This window comes from Pagrus pagrus, assembly GCF_965226575.1.
Source record: "Pagrus pagrus genome assembly, chromosome: 23".
Classification (NCBI taxonomy): Eukaryota; Metazoa; Chordata; class Actinopteri; order Spariformes; family Sparidae; genus Pagrus; species Pagrus pagrus.
Window position 1 is genome coordinate 22561123 of NC_140205.1, and position 16654 is coordinate 22577776.

Sequence of the window (16654 nt, forward strand, 5' to 3'; positions counted from 1 at the left end):
GTCCTCAGACCACTGTTGCTTTGATTAGTGAAAATACTGGAAGTCTTTTGTTTATTCTCCCATGGATAAGGCAGAATACCTTACACTAGCTATGGGAACAACCTTGGTTGAAAAGGGGTACCAGAGGCCTGAAATATGGTTCAGTCAGGACCACTTTGTCAAAATGATCTTTATTTACGTGCACAACTTTCATTTGGCGGTATGGTACTGTTCTGGGACCCCCTGCTCTTCCACGCGCTTGCGTGGAAAGCCTGAGGCAGGAAGAGCACACCTTCCTGCCCTTCACGAGCCATCATGAACGGCATAAGCAGGGAGCGCAGCAGCAAAGAAAAACCCAGACAGAGCAGAGCAACCAACAAAATACAATGTAAGAACCATAACGATGACGGGAGGCGCTGGGGTGGAGGTGGGTTGCAAAGAGCCAGCAGAGGAAGCAGCAAGTGAGGTCGGGCTAGAGCAGTTTAAATAGCGCGCTCTTAATGCAATTTCCCAATAGGAAGCGGGCACGGGGAGTCAGCTGAGCCATCAGCTGACTCCCCGTCCTACGCTGTTGATGCTGATTTAAGCTTGACGTTGTGGCCTGCCAGAACTAACGCTACGCTTGATTCCAAGTCGAGTTTGAGTAAAAGATCCTTAAAATTGAAGGCTTTTTAGATGCCAAAACTGCACAATGGTGTGTAATACTACGATACAGGATTTTCATCACAGCAGCAATGATTTCATCAGGATAACTGAGGTAAACAGAGACATACAGTGTAAATGTTATAAGGTTACTAATGATGTTCTGAGTGGTTTGAATAGGACCCTGCACGAACCATGCTAGTTTGTCATGTTTCCAGTCAGGATGCTTTCTATTGCTGCTCTGTAGAAGTTGACGGGAACTTGGCTCCAGAATTTAACCTTCTTTAGCCCTTCCTTTCATTAAGAAGTAGAGCCTTTTTTGTGTAACAAAGTAATCTACCAGGAATGTGTGCTTGCATATAAGTGATTGACCCATACAGCACCATGCCAGATGTTGCGTTGCATTTTTGCTGGACAACCTAGAGTTGTTTTGCCGGACCCCACTGCAGTTGCACCCTAGCTGAGTTGCAGGCAGCCTTGTCATCCAACATCAGTGGTCGACCTCACTAAAGCGAGCAGCATGGTTTTCTTTTCTCAAGCTTTACACTCACTCATAGCAACCATTACGTAATTGTGGCTATTGGTGGACCAAGAGTGTGCTTTTCAAAATGTTTAACATTGTAGTCTAATGCTGCGCAGAATGTGCTTTGTTGCTTTTAAACGTATACCTGGCCTAATTACTTACTGTTCAGTTTTCTTCAAAAACACCTCAAAAACAACATGCCCAATGTATTGCAAGACTTGCAAGGAAACATATTGAAGAAGCAACAAAACACGTGCTGTGCAAGTGGGATTAAGAATACAAGTACAGGAGTTGCAGACAGTGCACACAAGATCACTGGGGAAATTGTATGCAGTTTGGTGTGTGGACACTTCATGCTGAGCCCTTAATGCTCTTGTGTCTGAATGGGAGCAAATCCCTGCAGCCAGGTTCTGTAATCTGGTGGACAGCCTCAAACCAGAAGATTGGAAGCTGTTACAGCAGCATATGCAGGGTTTCCCCCAGGAAATTAATTGGTAGATATGGTTGTCAATGGGAATGGTTGAACCACCTCTTTAACATTCTGCTTAGATGTACTAACCTTTTCTCTATTTTGTATAGTGTGTTTTTCCCAGGTCAGTTGACCAGTAGTTGACCAAGGTTTTCACACATAATAGCTTGGCTTGTTTCTTTCATTCCCCAAGGGATGAGATGCTTCTCTTCGGCTCCTTCATTTTTATTTCTTTCTAAACTTCAATCCAGACAGTAATTTTAGGACTCTTGTATTATATAACAACATTGTCAGTGTGCAGCTGAACTAAAGTCTATCCTCTTTGCATTTGGAGAACACCTAATGTCAGCTGTTAACCACAGACAGCCTGCCTCTTCCCTTGTGAGAGTGAGCTGGCTGTGTTTATCAGTCCCTGATGCACTGTTACAGTTTCACAATGACATGTCCCGTTCCCTTGAGCACCGTCTCTGCCGGGACTTTCTGCAGCGTTACCCTTTGTCATATCAGATTTGGTGTTTTTTAAAATGATTATGTGCTTGCTCACCTATCACAGGCACTTGTACTTGTTATATTTCAAAAAGAGGTTCCTTGGTGATGCAGCAAATGTTGTAAAAGATGAATCAGCCCTTTTCAAAGGAGCACCTGCAGCAATTTCTCTGTGCTACAAAAATGATGAATTAATTCATCACCAGTTCAATAAGAGGAGAATATAAAATCAAGTAGGAGAGGATTTGACATGAAAAAATAAACAGGTGTGTTTCAGTCAGTCTTTGACTTTGACTTTGACTTTTAGCCACCTTTATTAAAACATATCTACCAGGTACTTACAGCACTATACAAGACATTGTACATCCCCCTACAACCCCAGGCACACCCACACACATAGACTGATTAAAAATCTTTCTGTTACAGAAGTTTTTCGTAAACAGATAACCATATATAATTGCCCTGACAATGGACAGCCCTGCCGAATCCCCCTGCCTAAAGGCACCAGCCTACACAGCCCCCCAGCTACCTTTACTAGACATGAGGCCCCGCCATAAAGCATCTTCACCCAAGCAACAAAACATTCCCCCCTCAAGCATGTAAAGCCTAAAACATGTACCCATTGTCCACCCTGCCAAAGGTTAAAAAAGTTATGCCAAGTCCATCATGTCACACAGGAGATGCATGTTGTCATGTATTGAACGTCCTGTACACAGCAAGTCTGGTTTTGGTGTATTGTTGTCTCTAAGTGTCCCTTCAGCTGGTTTGCCACACTCTTGGAAAAACATTTAGAATCAACACAGAGGATCACCACGGGCCACCAGCTCCATAAATCATTTAGATCTCCCTTCCTAGGTAGCAGAGTAAGGACTGCCCTGCGACAGCTGAGCGATAGCTCCCCAACGTGAAGGCACTCCATCACCACCTCATACCAGTCTGGGCCCAGTGCTGACCAGAAGCTTTTATAAAACTCAACCAGCAGACTATCCACACCTGGGGAATGCCAAGACGCCATCTGTGCCACTGCCTCGCTCAACTTCTGAAATGTGACTCCATGGGGATTCCAGGTCATTCCGTTTGGTTGAGGAGAGTTGCGGCAAACCCTCCAGTAGTTCCTCAACACAAGCTGGCTCACACTCCTCTGCTGCATTGTCCATGTATCCACCAGACCATAATCTGTTAAAATCCCCCTCAATACAGTGGTTGAACCCACATGTGGCTCTTCACCCCTCATGTCTAGATGAGGATCAATAGTACTGTTAAAATTAGCTGGAGTCACCCCAACACCTGAGGCCACTCTCCTACCACTGAGCACTTGCCTCACAGATCTGAGAAATTTTTGGGAATCTGGAAAATCCAGCAGGATAAAGAAAGGGTATGAGTGCAATACATTGAGACCTTTAAGCGTTTTTTCCATCATTAGAACTGGTATTCATATATAATCAGAGGTCCTTGTATTCATTTTATGTTCGTATGTTTAAAGACGCACTCACACACTCTCTCTCTCTGTCTTTTTCTCTCTCTCTCTCTCTCTCTCTCTCTCTCTCTCTCTCCCTCTCTCTCTCTCTCTCTCTCCCTCTCTCTTTTTAGAAGTGAACAAACAGCTGCTTCTTATCGAGTCTCTCTTGTGGAATATAAATCAGTGTGATCTGTGGCTAAGGCACTGGAGAGCTTAATGTGTTTTTTATTGAAAGTGCATACATGCCATATGTGCACATAAGGACAGGAGGACACTGTCATTTCCTTTCATTCCATTTAGTTCAGTCAAACAGGGAGAGAAGCACAGAAGAAAAGAGCAGCTAATTGGATAAACTTCTATAACTCTGATATTTGTTATTCTTTTTTTTCTTTTTTTTTTCTTACTTTCCTCGAGATCGTGCCGGCCATCATAATAACATCTGATCAGACTGCTGCTGAACTCAATTCTAAAGCCGGCATTCAACTCCTGACCTTAATCTGTTTTTTAGGGAACAGCAGAGGCAGTCCCCTCAAACACACACGCACATGTGATAAAGGATTGAAAAGAATCCATTAGAATGTAATTCCTCTTGTCCTTAACCCTAACTCACTCTCAAATTCAATTTGAATCACTTGATTAAAGCCTCTCTTGCACATCAATACTCTCACATATATGTATTTCATAAACCTCTTACTTTCTCTCCCCCACCCCCTTGACTCTGTTCAAGTCTGTATACTGCAGTAAAATAATCTTTATGTGGTTGAAGAGTTCTTTGAAAAAGCATAACCTACTTATATTCAGATACATTGTAATAACATCTTACATACGTAATACGTAATAACATAACATGTACTGTAATAATCTGAAAACGGATCATTGCTTCTTTTCATCCTGTTTTGAGAGAAAAACTATTACATCATTGAGCCACACGTGTTCCTCTAGTAGCATGAACACGCACACTGTAGTTTGTTTTGCTCTAAATGTGGATAACTGTGGAATGTTGTTGACAAAAACAGCAGTCACCAGCTGTTTTAAGAAAAAGTATATGATATAGTTCATTATAGTGTACAGAAGAGTTTCATAGTATATCACTTTTGTGAGGTGTTTTTCAAGATTAATGTCTTCTGTAGGAACCACTGGACTTTGGAATATTAATTTAAAACATTCAAATAATGAACTAGCATTATCAACACAGTGTGAAGAAACAACAGTGTTGATGTTGAGTCAAAGAAGCTTTAGTATTGTGTTGCCGAGATGTCTACTGAAGTTAGCATGCTAACCAGTTAGCCCTGCAATGTCATGTCTCCCAATATGCCTTTGTACCTCAAGTCTGATAGCCCCATAGTTTCAGCTGGGAGATGTATGTGAGCTGCGAGTTTGCCACATTTTACAAGCTCCATTTTATAGTCTAGTATGTAGGCAAAATAGACTCACAAAATGTCATGAAATGATACGCTTTCACATCTGTTTTCCTCAGTAGACCAATAAATACCACCGTTTACCTTGTGAAATCAAGTTTCTCTCCTTTACGTACTAAGATGAGCTTTATTGCCTCGTTAACTCAATCTTAAAACACACTTTATTCAAACTCGACATAAACTAATTAACACTCAGCAAAACAGTCTTGATTTGTTTTCCACAATTACCTCTGGTTTGGTCGAAGTAAATCCTCAGTTCACAGAGTAAGATGTGAAAATATTGCAGCTCTACGCGCCATTTTTACCCAATGCTGATGTCTGACTCTCTGTCTCCTCTGCAGCTTTCATGCCTCTCCTGTCCCTGCCTGCCATGTCCTCTGGTCCCTAGAATCATAGTCCTGATCAGAGCCTCTGTAAATCACTCCCATACTGTATCCCCTGTTCAAACTGACCTCTGTCAGTCTCAGAAACTGTGTTCAGTCCCAGTCTTATGTCCAGCAAGTGCCCTGGTAGTGCCCGGTCGAGCTGAGCCTCCTCGAGGTTGCAGGGAGCGCATATTCCAGTCAGCTAATCAAGCCACTTAGTTCCACAACTAACTGAGATACTTGCTAATGGCAGCTTGTAGCAAAAAGTACCCTGAGCCACAGTGAGAGGTTATGGCCTCTATAGTTTTACCAGTTACCTTCAAATTGTGGCAATTTCTTACAAATTACACCTTTCAGGTAAATTTGATATCGTTTGATGTTTATTTTTGTTTTGGAAAATTAATACTGATCTATTTTGATTAAACAGATGGAATCCGCAAGAGCAATTAACAGGGAATAGAGAAGTTATCTCTGGAAGTCCAGTGCAATGACATCACAAACTTACAAACAAAACAAGGAATTACATAAACAATTTACATTTGAGGGGGAAATTTTGACCTGCCATTGTCAGGCTCATTACTGTGCAGTTTTGAAACCCAAGAAACTACAGTTAAAATGCATCATTGCTCACCTGTTTTATCAAAGTCAGACAAGTGATGTAGCAGCCATGACCTATAAATTTTAACTGTGTCACCCCTTTAACTTTGATTAAATCACACTGGAAGCTCAGAGGTGATTTTAGGTTCAACATTACAAACTCTAATTAAAGAGCTGTCAGACTGCCACAGGAAGCAAAGTTTGTAGACTGTCACTTTAGATATTTTGCCTCATGTCATCATGCTTCTCTCTCCTTCTCCCAGACTACCAGCGGTTGATGACAGTGGCTGAGGGTATTACCACCCTGCTGTTTCCCTTCCAGTGGCAGCATGTCTACGTTCCCATCCTGCCCGCCTCTCTCCTGCACTTCCTGGACGCTCCGGTTCCCTACCTGATGGGTCTGCAGTCCAAAGAGGGCACAGACCGCTCCAAACTGGAGCTTCCTCAGGAGGTACACAGCCAGTGTTCACTTAGGGACATTTCCTTTTCAAAGTTCAAAACAATATTTATCCACAATGAAAATAATAATATGCATTAGTTATTTTCACTTAAGGAGCACATAGATCAATAGACATAACTTAGTTATAGTTGGTTTACTGCTTTCTGATATAATCATAGGGGGCTCCAGATCTTAACAAATGATATGAGTCAGACAAGCAGTAGCTTATCTCCTCCAAAAATGACAGGAAGCCATATCGTTGAGCCAAAAAGGGGAGGTAGATTTCCTTTCTCTCTATTGATAACTGTTATAGCTGTAACCATACAAAGAATGAAAGTCTGCTGGGTCTCATGTTGCAGCTTTAGAGGGCTTTCTAACCAGCCCCAAACAGAAAGTACACAGTCTGGATCAGTTTGCTCTAAAATCTCCCGTATGTAATGTTGTGTTAAGATCTGAGTGTGAAGGTCATAAATATGATTCATTTTCACACTCATTGAGTCTTCAGTGAGCCTTTGTGTACCACTTACATGGAACCATTTGTATTTGTAATGCTTTTTCACACATTTATTCAGGTTTCTCTTTTATTTTGCCCCTCATCTGTACATAAACTGTGACTGTTGTGCTGATGTACAATAAACCCCAGGCTTTGATTTTTAAATGTGATTCTTTAACCTGAGCCTTGTTGTAAGCCTTGGGTTAGTGCAAGTTTGAAATGAGGTTGTTAGCCCCAAGCTTTCTCGGGGTTCAGGTTAATCTTGAGCTAAGAAAATGCAGGTGTTAAAAGCCTGAGATATGAAATGAGTTTTATATTAGGACTTAGGGTGTAATGCTTGTGATTGGAGTTCGGCTTATTTTTTAGGCTCTGGTAAGGTTTGGTCAGTGTACAAACTGCAATGGCAGTATAGTAAAGCAAGTACTGTAAGTGTGTGCATGCACAAGCAGCAGCAGTTTGCAGTCAGTGCTCTTTGCGGCTGACAGAACATTATCCAAGGCCAACAATGAAAAATAGCACCACACACATACACACACACACACAAAGGCAGACTACCAGACAGGAAATTGCAAAAAACGCCTTTCTGTTCTAATCAGCGTCTCTCTTGCACACACACACACCCACAATATAACATGGAATTACCTATTGTTCGTCTACAAATTCACCTCAAGGCAAAGGGAGTCTAAAGTTAGTTTAGTCTCTGCTTTCTTCTTGCCTTTTTATTTAAGTTAGGAAGGTGCATGTCCTCTGGATTTCAACCAGTATTTAGCATTCAGTATTTAGCCCAATGCAAGGTTGCAGCGTGTGTGTGTGCTGTGTGCGTCTGTCTGTGTCTCTGTCTGTCTGTCTGTCTGTCTGTGTGTATTCATGTGGTAAAGCAAGATAAGGCCCTAACAAAATGGAACATCCAGGCTCGCCGGCTTCCGGCTTTGCTTACATCCCCTGACTCCCAGCGCTCGTTAATCCGGCACATTCCGTATGGATGCTAATGATCCCAGCCAATGTCTGGATGCTGCTGCAGAGCACCCACAAGCCTGTGAGCCTCCTCTGCCCTCCTCCTCCCCCACACGGGGTCCCCTGCCTGCCTAGACTAGCAAATCTCCCTGTGTCTCTGAATGATGCTTTGAAGTGGCAGTGCCCTAGAAATGGGCTGATGATGAAAGAATTGCTTGAAGCAAAGCAGAGAGGAAATGAGAAGAGAGAGGAAAATATGGATGTAATTGGGGAATTACTGCCGGACAAGGTTTGCCTTTCTTTACCTGATCAAATGATAACATCAGTTATGTTAGCATTGCACTATTATGCACATCTGAGGAAATTTCAATATTTTCAGGATCTACATGCTATTTAAGTGGATTGGTAATTAGTAATTCGCATGTGCGTTTTGTGTGCATGTGCATGTTAGGGCTCTCTTAACCTGCTAATCTTAGCAGCAGATGTAAGTGAACACACAGTTTCAACTGATCAAATCATTGAACTAGTAACTGCAGTATCCCCAGACCCTCTGAAAAAAATTGCACAATTTAGAGAGTTGTTGAGTGAGGAGTAAACTTTGAAAACGGCTATGGCAAATTCTAAATCATTTGTGCCTTCTTGTAAGTTCAACCTTTACCGCAAATTTTACAAATACAGTAAACAGGAGTCAATAAAGGCCCTTAGGGAGGCCTCCATAGGGAAAGGCCACATGCTCTCTTAAAACATTGCTCAATTTTGTGAGTTGTTGAGTTAGTAGAATTTTTATAAACTTTGTGAAATGCTTTCTCTGACAAATTCTTAATTATTTGGGCCTTTTTCTTGTATATAGGTTCTCAGTCATCCAGGTCATGGTAATTCCAAAAAAAGGGCTGTACTGTAGGCAACTGGACTTGTTTCAGTGTCTTGAAGACATTTCACCTCTCATCCAAGAGGCTTCTTGGATGAGAAGAAGCCTCCAGAAGACTAACTGGAGGGGAGTTGCAGGCTTTTAAACTCGGTGTGGGAGTGTCCTTACAGAGTCATCAAGGACACATGTGAGCTCTGAGTTTCAGAGTAGTTAGGGTCATTACCATTACTGTCTGTGTTTAACATATTTACATGCATAACTCCAGTTTATTACTAGGGTCCTTATCACTGTTGTTTTGACAATAACAAAGTGATTGATTAAAATCACTTGCTGAGATCTGGGATCACTTTGACATGCTTAAAACAGATCCAGTGGAGCAAGAATTGGCCTCAAACAGAAACCTCAGGATTAGTCATACTTATTTGAAAGAAAAAACGATGCAAACAGTAAACATTATTACCCAAACAAGTTATTGTAAACATCCCAGTTTACAAATCTACCTGCTTCAACCGAGACCTTCAGTATTGTTTGCTATTTAGCTTTAGTGTTCTTACAATCTAGCTATGGCATCGCAGTCTGTTTGGCAGCCCATATTTGGATGTTGGAGATTCCACCAGCACATGAAGACACCACACACTGCAGCCTGACCTCCAAATTCAATCTGGAGCTCCTCTGTCAGTCCTGTTTTTAATATTGATTTTATTTCCATTTCTGTGGTTTAGAGCTACAGTATTATCAGAGGTTTTGCTTTAATCCCATATGAGGGTGTGATCCTAACTCCATTATGTCAGATTTAGGTTGATCTCCCCTTATGTGCTGTTATCAATCACACACTGACCTACATTCTCCGCACTCTACATCTCCCAGCCCCATCATACCTCCTTAAACCAGTCTGTCTCAAAATGGCTCTTGATAATGCCTGTCCCAGCTCTCTGGGCTCACCCTGCACCTTTTCTGCCCTCAATCCAAACAGGAAACTGTTATCTTCTTTCCGTGATGTAGAGATTTGATTTTGTTTTTGTAGTACCAGAACTGTGTGTCAATTCAGTTATTGTTGTAATATGAACATCTGTCCCTCTCTTAGGCCAACCTTTGTTTTGTGGACATTGACAACCACTACATTGAGCTTCCTGAGGACTTTCCCCACCTTCCCAACAAGACTGAGTTCATCCAGGAGCTCAGCGAGGTGCTGCTTCGCTTTGGCATTTCTCCCAACACGGGGGCTCCACCACGGACCCGCTCCTGTCCAGGCAGCACTCCTGGCAGCACCCCCTCCACCCCTGGTAGGGAGCGTAAGACCGTTGCTCTCCGTCAGCTAGAGGACGACGGTCGTAATGGCAATCTGGCAGGAGAGGAGCTTGCTGTGTTGGAGCTACTACAGGAAAATGCCACCCTGGAGAGACTGCAGGCGCTGACCAAGAGAACCGGGGTGACGGTGGCCCGCATGGAAACTCTAAGGGCCAAAGTCAAAGCTCAGAGTGCTGAGTGCCAAGGAGGCCTGACAGCAGCTGAAGAGGATGAGCTAAAGAACGCCAAGCTGAACATCCAGCTGAGGGAGGTGTTTGCCAGCCGCTTCACCACCATGTTTGCTGACTATGAAGCCTTTGTCATCCAGAGCGCCCCGGACTTGGAGTCCTGGCTCACGAACAGGGAGCAGATGCACAACTTCGACAAGGTGACTAAACAAGAACAAACAGAGTTCTTTCAAGACTAGGTTTTCTCTGTGTGTCCATCTTAAACAGTTACTTCACCTACAAATGAAAGCACCGGAAAGTGGAAAGCTAGGAATTTTCGTAGTTCATTTCAGGAGCTTTACAGCAAAACAGCGTTGCAGCATTCTCCTAAACAACTGGAATAGATGGGGACTTGTTTTAAAACTTAAAAAACAACCAAACACAAAAAAAATAAAATGGCTCCATACAGTTAGTCCAGTGTAATCCAAGTCTCCAGAGATCCCAAATTTGAAAAAAAAAAAAAAAAACACTTGCAAAAACAAATAGTTTTGTTCTGTGCTGTGCATTCAGAGCCAGTTAAGGATTGTAAATAGCAGTGTATGCATATTACATGCAACACATTTCCATGGTGAGTTGTGAAAATATCATCTACCGCACAGATTTGAAACTTGTTGTTAATGACATGAATTTGTTTTTTTTGGTTAGATCTCTGTCTACACTACACTTACACCGAACTGTGCATCCCAGCCACAGCAATGAGACAAGACTGTTTTATAGCAGACCAACTCAATGTTCAGTTTCTCATTTACATTATTTCTGTTTCTGTCAACAAACAACTGAAGAAGCAGGAAGCAATGGTTGGATCGCCCTGTTAGTTACCGTTTCACCTACATTGTCTCTCTCAAATCACTATGTAAAGATTGCAAAGTCATTTGAAAAAATATATGCTGCTATGTGATATTGACAATTAAAATGAGTGTTTTGAGGCAACAGAAAGTTGACTTCTTAATTTTGCTGCCAGAACAACACTTAGTATCTGGCTGAATACAGTGCTGGCTTAGTGTGGATATGATCTAATTGCCATGTGTTACATTTGTTAACGTACTGTTAATACAAACATCAACCTTCCCTTACATATATGCATATCACGTATCTGCTACACAGCAAAGGTTTTCCAGCAGTTTAGTGGAAATATGGATTTTTCTTCTCTGAAAGAAATTAGCAGTGAAGCAGCAGAAAATGTTTTGTTTGCATTAAAAGGACACAAGTGATCAAAGTGATTGAATGTGCTTTTGTGTGCTGCATATAATTAATCTATCAGGCTGCAACTGGCTAACCTTGAAAAACTAACATTCCATATATTTCTGTATCTCTGTGATCATGCTTGCTCCAGGCATCGTTCCTGTCTGACCAGCCGGAGCCCTACCTGCCCTTCCTCTCCCATTTCATTGAGACGCAGATGTTTGCCACCTTCATTGACAACAAGATCATGTCACAGTGGGAGGAGAAGGAGCCACTGCTCCGCGTCTTTGATGCACGCATCGACAAGGCCCGCCTCTACAACGTACAACGCGCACCCAGCCTCCGATCTTCCATCTACCAGAGGTGCTCCATCCTCAAGGAGTCTGGTAAGCTCAGCGTGGAGAAGTGTGAGTGCTAGAACGTGTTGGAGTGTGCTTGACTTCACAGAAAACATTATTAAAATTGGAGCAGAAGTGGTTGGAGAGGCTTATCTACACCAGAAATGTAGTGTTTTTAATTGGCAGCAGGAAAGGAGCTCATGCTGCATACCAACCGTCCATTAGGAGAGGTCAAACAGGATGGCACTGTACAATGCAATTTAAAAACACACAAAAACCCTCTGCATTCATCTCTTGGCCTCTTCCTCCATTTCTCCTTCTCCTCTTGTTTTTCATTTATTGTCTGGGAGCAGCTCAGCCTCCCTCAGTGGCCAGAAAACCGTACTCCTCATTTCTCTACATCCCAACACAGCAAACATTTCACCCCTCTCTCTCTCTCTCTCTCTCTCTCTCTCTCTCTCTCTCTCTCTCTCTCTCTCTCTCTCTCTCTCTCCTGCATTACCACAAGCACACACTCTGATGCTGTCTTACTGCAATAGTGTTTGGTCAGACCTTTTTTCTTATTTTCTCAATTAGTGCTGCTTGGCTTTCCTTTTATTAAGCCTTTAATTGGTGTTCAGTGTGCAGTGTGAGGCAGGAGGTGAGTGCACAGGACTGACTGAGACTGTTGGAGGCCAACAGGGAATCTGTGAGGCTGCGGTTTACTGTGGTATAAGTTTATGGATGTAACCACAGTTCTATGAACCCTGGATGACTACTAGTGGCGGTGCTTATCACTCAATATCTTCCATCTCGCACACTCGTCGGTCGAGTATACTGTATATATCAACACATTTCTATGTGACCCTGACCAGGTATAAGTACCAGTGTCATCCGCAGAATTGTTCCCACTGAGTTTTCTCGCAACTAACAAAATTCCAAGTGACCGAGATCTCTGGTAGTCATCCAGCATTCATAGAGCCGTGGTTACATCTGTAACCTTTGTTCTATTTCAGCCTTCCTCATTACCAAAGGCAGTGCTTATCACTGGATGACTTATGACAACAGCGTTGCGAGGAATCCCAAGTATCTACCTCATAAGCAGAGGAGCTTGGCTGAAGAACCACACCAAACAGACCACATTCACTCTGTAGTATCTGGAAAATGTGCTGGGCAATGCCCACGAGGTGTAGCTCAGATGTCCTCCAAGGGCATCCCTTGGAGGACTACCAGGAGTTTGTCCTCTACCAGGACAAACTCCTGGTAGAGTGACACTTGACCCCAGATGGTTTAGCATGCCCGTCACGCTGTACACGTAAGCATCGTGGCATCCACAATCCAATGGAACGTGCTGTTTGAAGAGAGTGCAACCCTTCCTAGGCGGGATTCTGATCAAATCCAGGGGTGTGGCACAAAGGCAGGTTTTCAACAGGAGGCTCTAAAGAAAAAATAAAACTCAACTCAACCTATAGAGAAACACTGCCCGATGTCATGTTGCGATGGCCAATCAGATAAGGTGGCAGTCAGACTCGTAGCATGAATAACTGAAACTACAGTGAATAGTGTGTCATGTGTATTCACTCAGTTTGGCACTGTACATCAGTTTAAAATGCATCCATGGATGCCAATTGACCTAACCTGGCAGAGGCATGACAGCAGATCAGAGGCAGAGTAGAATGGATCAGTAGTGGGCCCCAGTTTAAAACACACAGTAATGATCTGCCTCACATCTTGGTTGTTAACTGTTATTTTTAACCCGTCGATGAGGAAAAACAATCACGAGTAGCGTAGGCTGGTAGTATAACAATATAGGAGCTTCTCCTTTCAGCAAACTGATCAGTGGGGTTTCCCAACGCCTCACACACACAGACCACTGATGACACTCCCACACTGCTGCACAAGCATGTGGCATTTCGCCTCACCACTGGATTTTATCTGAATGTACCCTTAGTGCCAGCGTAACAGACAAAGAGCTTTTCTGACAGCTGTTTGCATGCAGTAGTTTGCACACGCCGCACACAAGACTCCTGACTTTCCCTCTCCCAATGGGGGGTCGAACTGTCCCAGCTGGATAGGCTGATTTAGGTGTGATTGTGCCAGCAACTTAGGAAGGACTGCTGTATTCATCCAGTGAGTGACACCCAAGCCATCTGGGTCCTAGAGTGAGACTCCAGAGCTACAGCCTCATTGTGAAGCGCTGAGGCCTCTGATGGCCTGAGCTGGTTGCCTCGATGGCAGATTCCAAACCCCTAGGCTTCTAGGGGGCAGCTTGTCCCTGTGCAGACCCGAGAACTGCTACATGGTCTGGTTAGCTTGAACCATCCGCTCCAGAACCTGCAGAGCGGCTGAACCAAAGAGCTCCCTTGGCTCCACTGGGATAGTACGGAGGGAGGAGACAAGGGTGACTGTGCGAGCCAAACCTGGTGACAACTCTGAACCAGAGTGGACATCAGACGCCCAAATTCTCTTGACATGATGGCAAAGGCCTGCAGTGAAGCTTTACTCAGGCTAATGAAGGACATGTTGACTGCAGTCTGCTGCAAGGGAGCTGAGAGGGCAAGCAAGAGGTGAAAGAAGGAGGTCATCTGTCACTCGACATTGGGGTCAAGGACACCTGGCATCCGGCCTCAGCGCCTCTTCAGGGGAAATTATAAGGGAAGCAATGGTATGCTCAATAGCTGGCATGCAGCCGTAGTCAAATTTTGTTGCATCCTGCATGGTCGCCAGAGTCCAGGCATCAGACGTTGGGCAGGTGAGAGCCTATGTGTCCTTTCAGTATGCATGGAGAAGAAAATCTAAAAGAGGAAAAGTTAAGTGAGTGGGAGCCGAAGTGCGCCTGGAAAAAAAGCACTAGCAGGCGCCTATTCTGACTGCCGTGAATCTAGCTGCAGGCAGCCCATTACCATGCAAATGACAAGCCATGGAGCCATCTGTAGAACTATGGGAGGGCCCCTGCTAACCATAGTCATTGAAGAGAGTAGCTGAAGCTGCTAACGACACAACTTTTCCGCTGGCATCAGCTCAAGCATGGGTGGAGTGGACAAGCCAGCCTTCCTCTGCACCAGCACCAGGGTGGATGGACAGGAGAAGAGATTTAATCTGTGCCATTTTATCAGTTAGCCATTCCACCTTTAGAAGACAGCTCGTCAGACTCAGCATTACATTCTCCCTTACAAGACCATATGTAACGTTAGTATTAGCCAACACTGGGGCAAACTACCAATAACCTGTAAACAGTCCTGTGCTTACAGATGCAGCCTTAAAGCTTCCCGTTCCTCTGTGACAGGGCCCTAACCAGTCGGTGATGGGTCCGTGCTCAGACCTGGAGGAGTCCATGACTGGAATGAGATCCCCCACAATGACATAGTGAAGGTGGGGCAGAATCCTAATGCCCCTAAGCATTGTAGAAACCAGTTGCAATGGTTTATCTATCCACCATGAGGAGCAGTGATGATGGAAGCAGAAGCATTACTTTACCTTGAAATCAGCTGTTCTTAATGTATCATAGGCATACAGTATTTGACGTGTGTGAGAGACATATTTCACACATTAAATGATTATTAGGCTACCATATCATGAGGTCATCAATATTATGCTTCAGCTTTTTGTTTTTCAACAGTACTGCATGAAAGTGAAAGTAGTATGGCTGGGGAATTAATGATTTAACAGGAAGGAAAAAGTGTGTGTGCAGCACTCTGAGCGGCTGACTTTATCTGCAGTGGTGCCGGGAAATTATAGTGTAAGAGCTGTTTTCTTGTTTGTTATTGTAGTTATATAAATGTAATTTCTCATGCTGTTATTTTACTGCTAGACTATGTCGTCAGGCGCATGCAGACATCCGAGAGCAAACTTTTTTTTGCCACAGTGAAAATTATATATTTTTTGTTAAATCATTTATTTCCCAGCAAAATTGCGTTCACTGCTGTTGAAAAACAAAAAGCTCAAGCATAATATTGATGACCTCATGATATGGTAGATAATCTTTAAATATGCTCGGCCCGGGATCGTGCTCAGGTCAGGCTTGAACCCTGGGCCTCTGTGGCGAGGGCGAGATCTCTCTACACTCTACCAACTGGGCTTATGGGGTGCCCCGGGAGGGGAAACATTTTAATTAGAAGAGAACGATCTTCATTGACTGATTTTATGTGCATTAACAAGCTAAATAAACACATGGTCTTTGTTTTCATGACTGAATAAACAAATGGTCCATTTCAGATTAATATACGTATGGTATATTCTCGAATTATAACTATTGATGCATTAATGTGGTCATAACTTTAGGGCTGCAGCGGGTAAAGGTAATTTTAATAACTTTTTGTACTGCTGGGTGGCTTAACCTATAATAATATAACCTAGGTACAACTTTAGATTATTAGTATAAAATATAAATAAACTAAGTAAAGTAACTAGTAGGCCTAATGCTAACTAAAGCTTTAAAATAAATGAAGTGGAATAAAAGTATAATATTTGTCTCTGAGATACAATGGAGTAGAATAATATGGTTTAGGTTTAAAGGGTATTAAGATTTCAATATAGGGCAGAGAACATACCAGGATGTGGGGAGATCCTCTTCACCTGAGGTGTGGGGAGTTGTCAGGGTTAGAAAAGGTCAGGAATTCATATAAGGGGCAATTCTCTTTGCCCCTAAGTTATTAACAGGAAGGTAGCTATGATGACACTGATTATCCAGTAAAATATCAGAGGGTCACTGGCCTGGGGAAGACATGATTGATACAAACATCAGATGATCATTCCTTTGGGGAAGGTATGGGTTGACAACAATTGTCATGAAGTATGTAACCACTGTTCTGTTGTGTTAAGGCAAGAAAATCTTGAAGACTGCAGAGAACACTGTGGGTCTTCTCTCCATGCTGCATGTATTAAAGAGATCTGATTCATCATGCCGAGTTTGTAATTCTTCAGAGAATTAGCAATTCTCTACCTCATCA

General features: G+C 43.1%; 1 protein-coding gene across 5 annotated transcripts in view; it reads left to right on the top strand.

Annotated features, from left to right (window-relative positions):
• The window catches only part of dennd5b (DENN/MADD domain containing 5B), a 96004-nt gene that overhangs the window by 53972 nt on the left and 25378 nt on the right, over positions 1–16654 (top strand). For all 5 annotated transcript variants that reach the window (XM_084346569.1, XM_084346570.1, XM_084346571.1 and 2 more), the window contains 3 exons: positions 6202–6389; positions 9777–10367; positions 11540–11774. In XM_084346569.1, the coding sequence (XP_084202695.1) occupies positions 6202–6389; positions 9777–10367; positions 11540–11774 (1014 nt within the window). The remainder of the gene's footprint in view (positions 1–6201; positions 6390–9776; positions 10368–11539; positions 11775–16654) is intronic.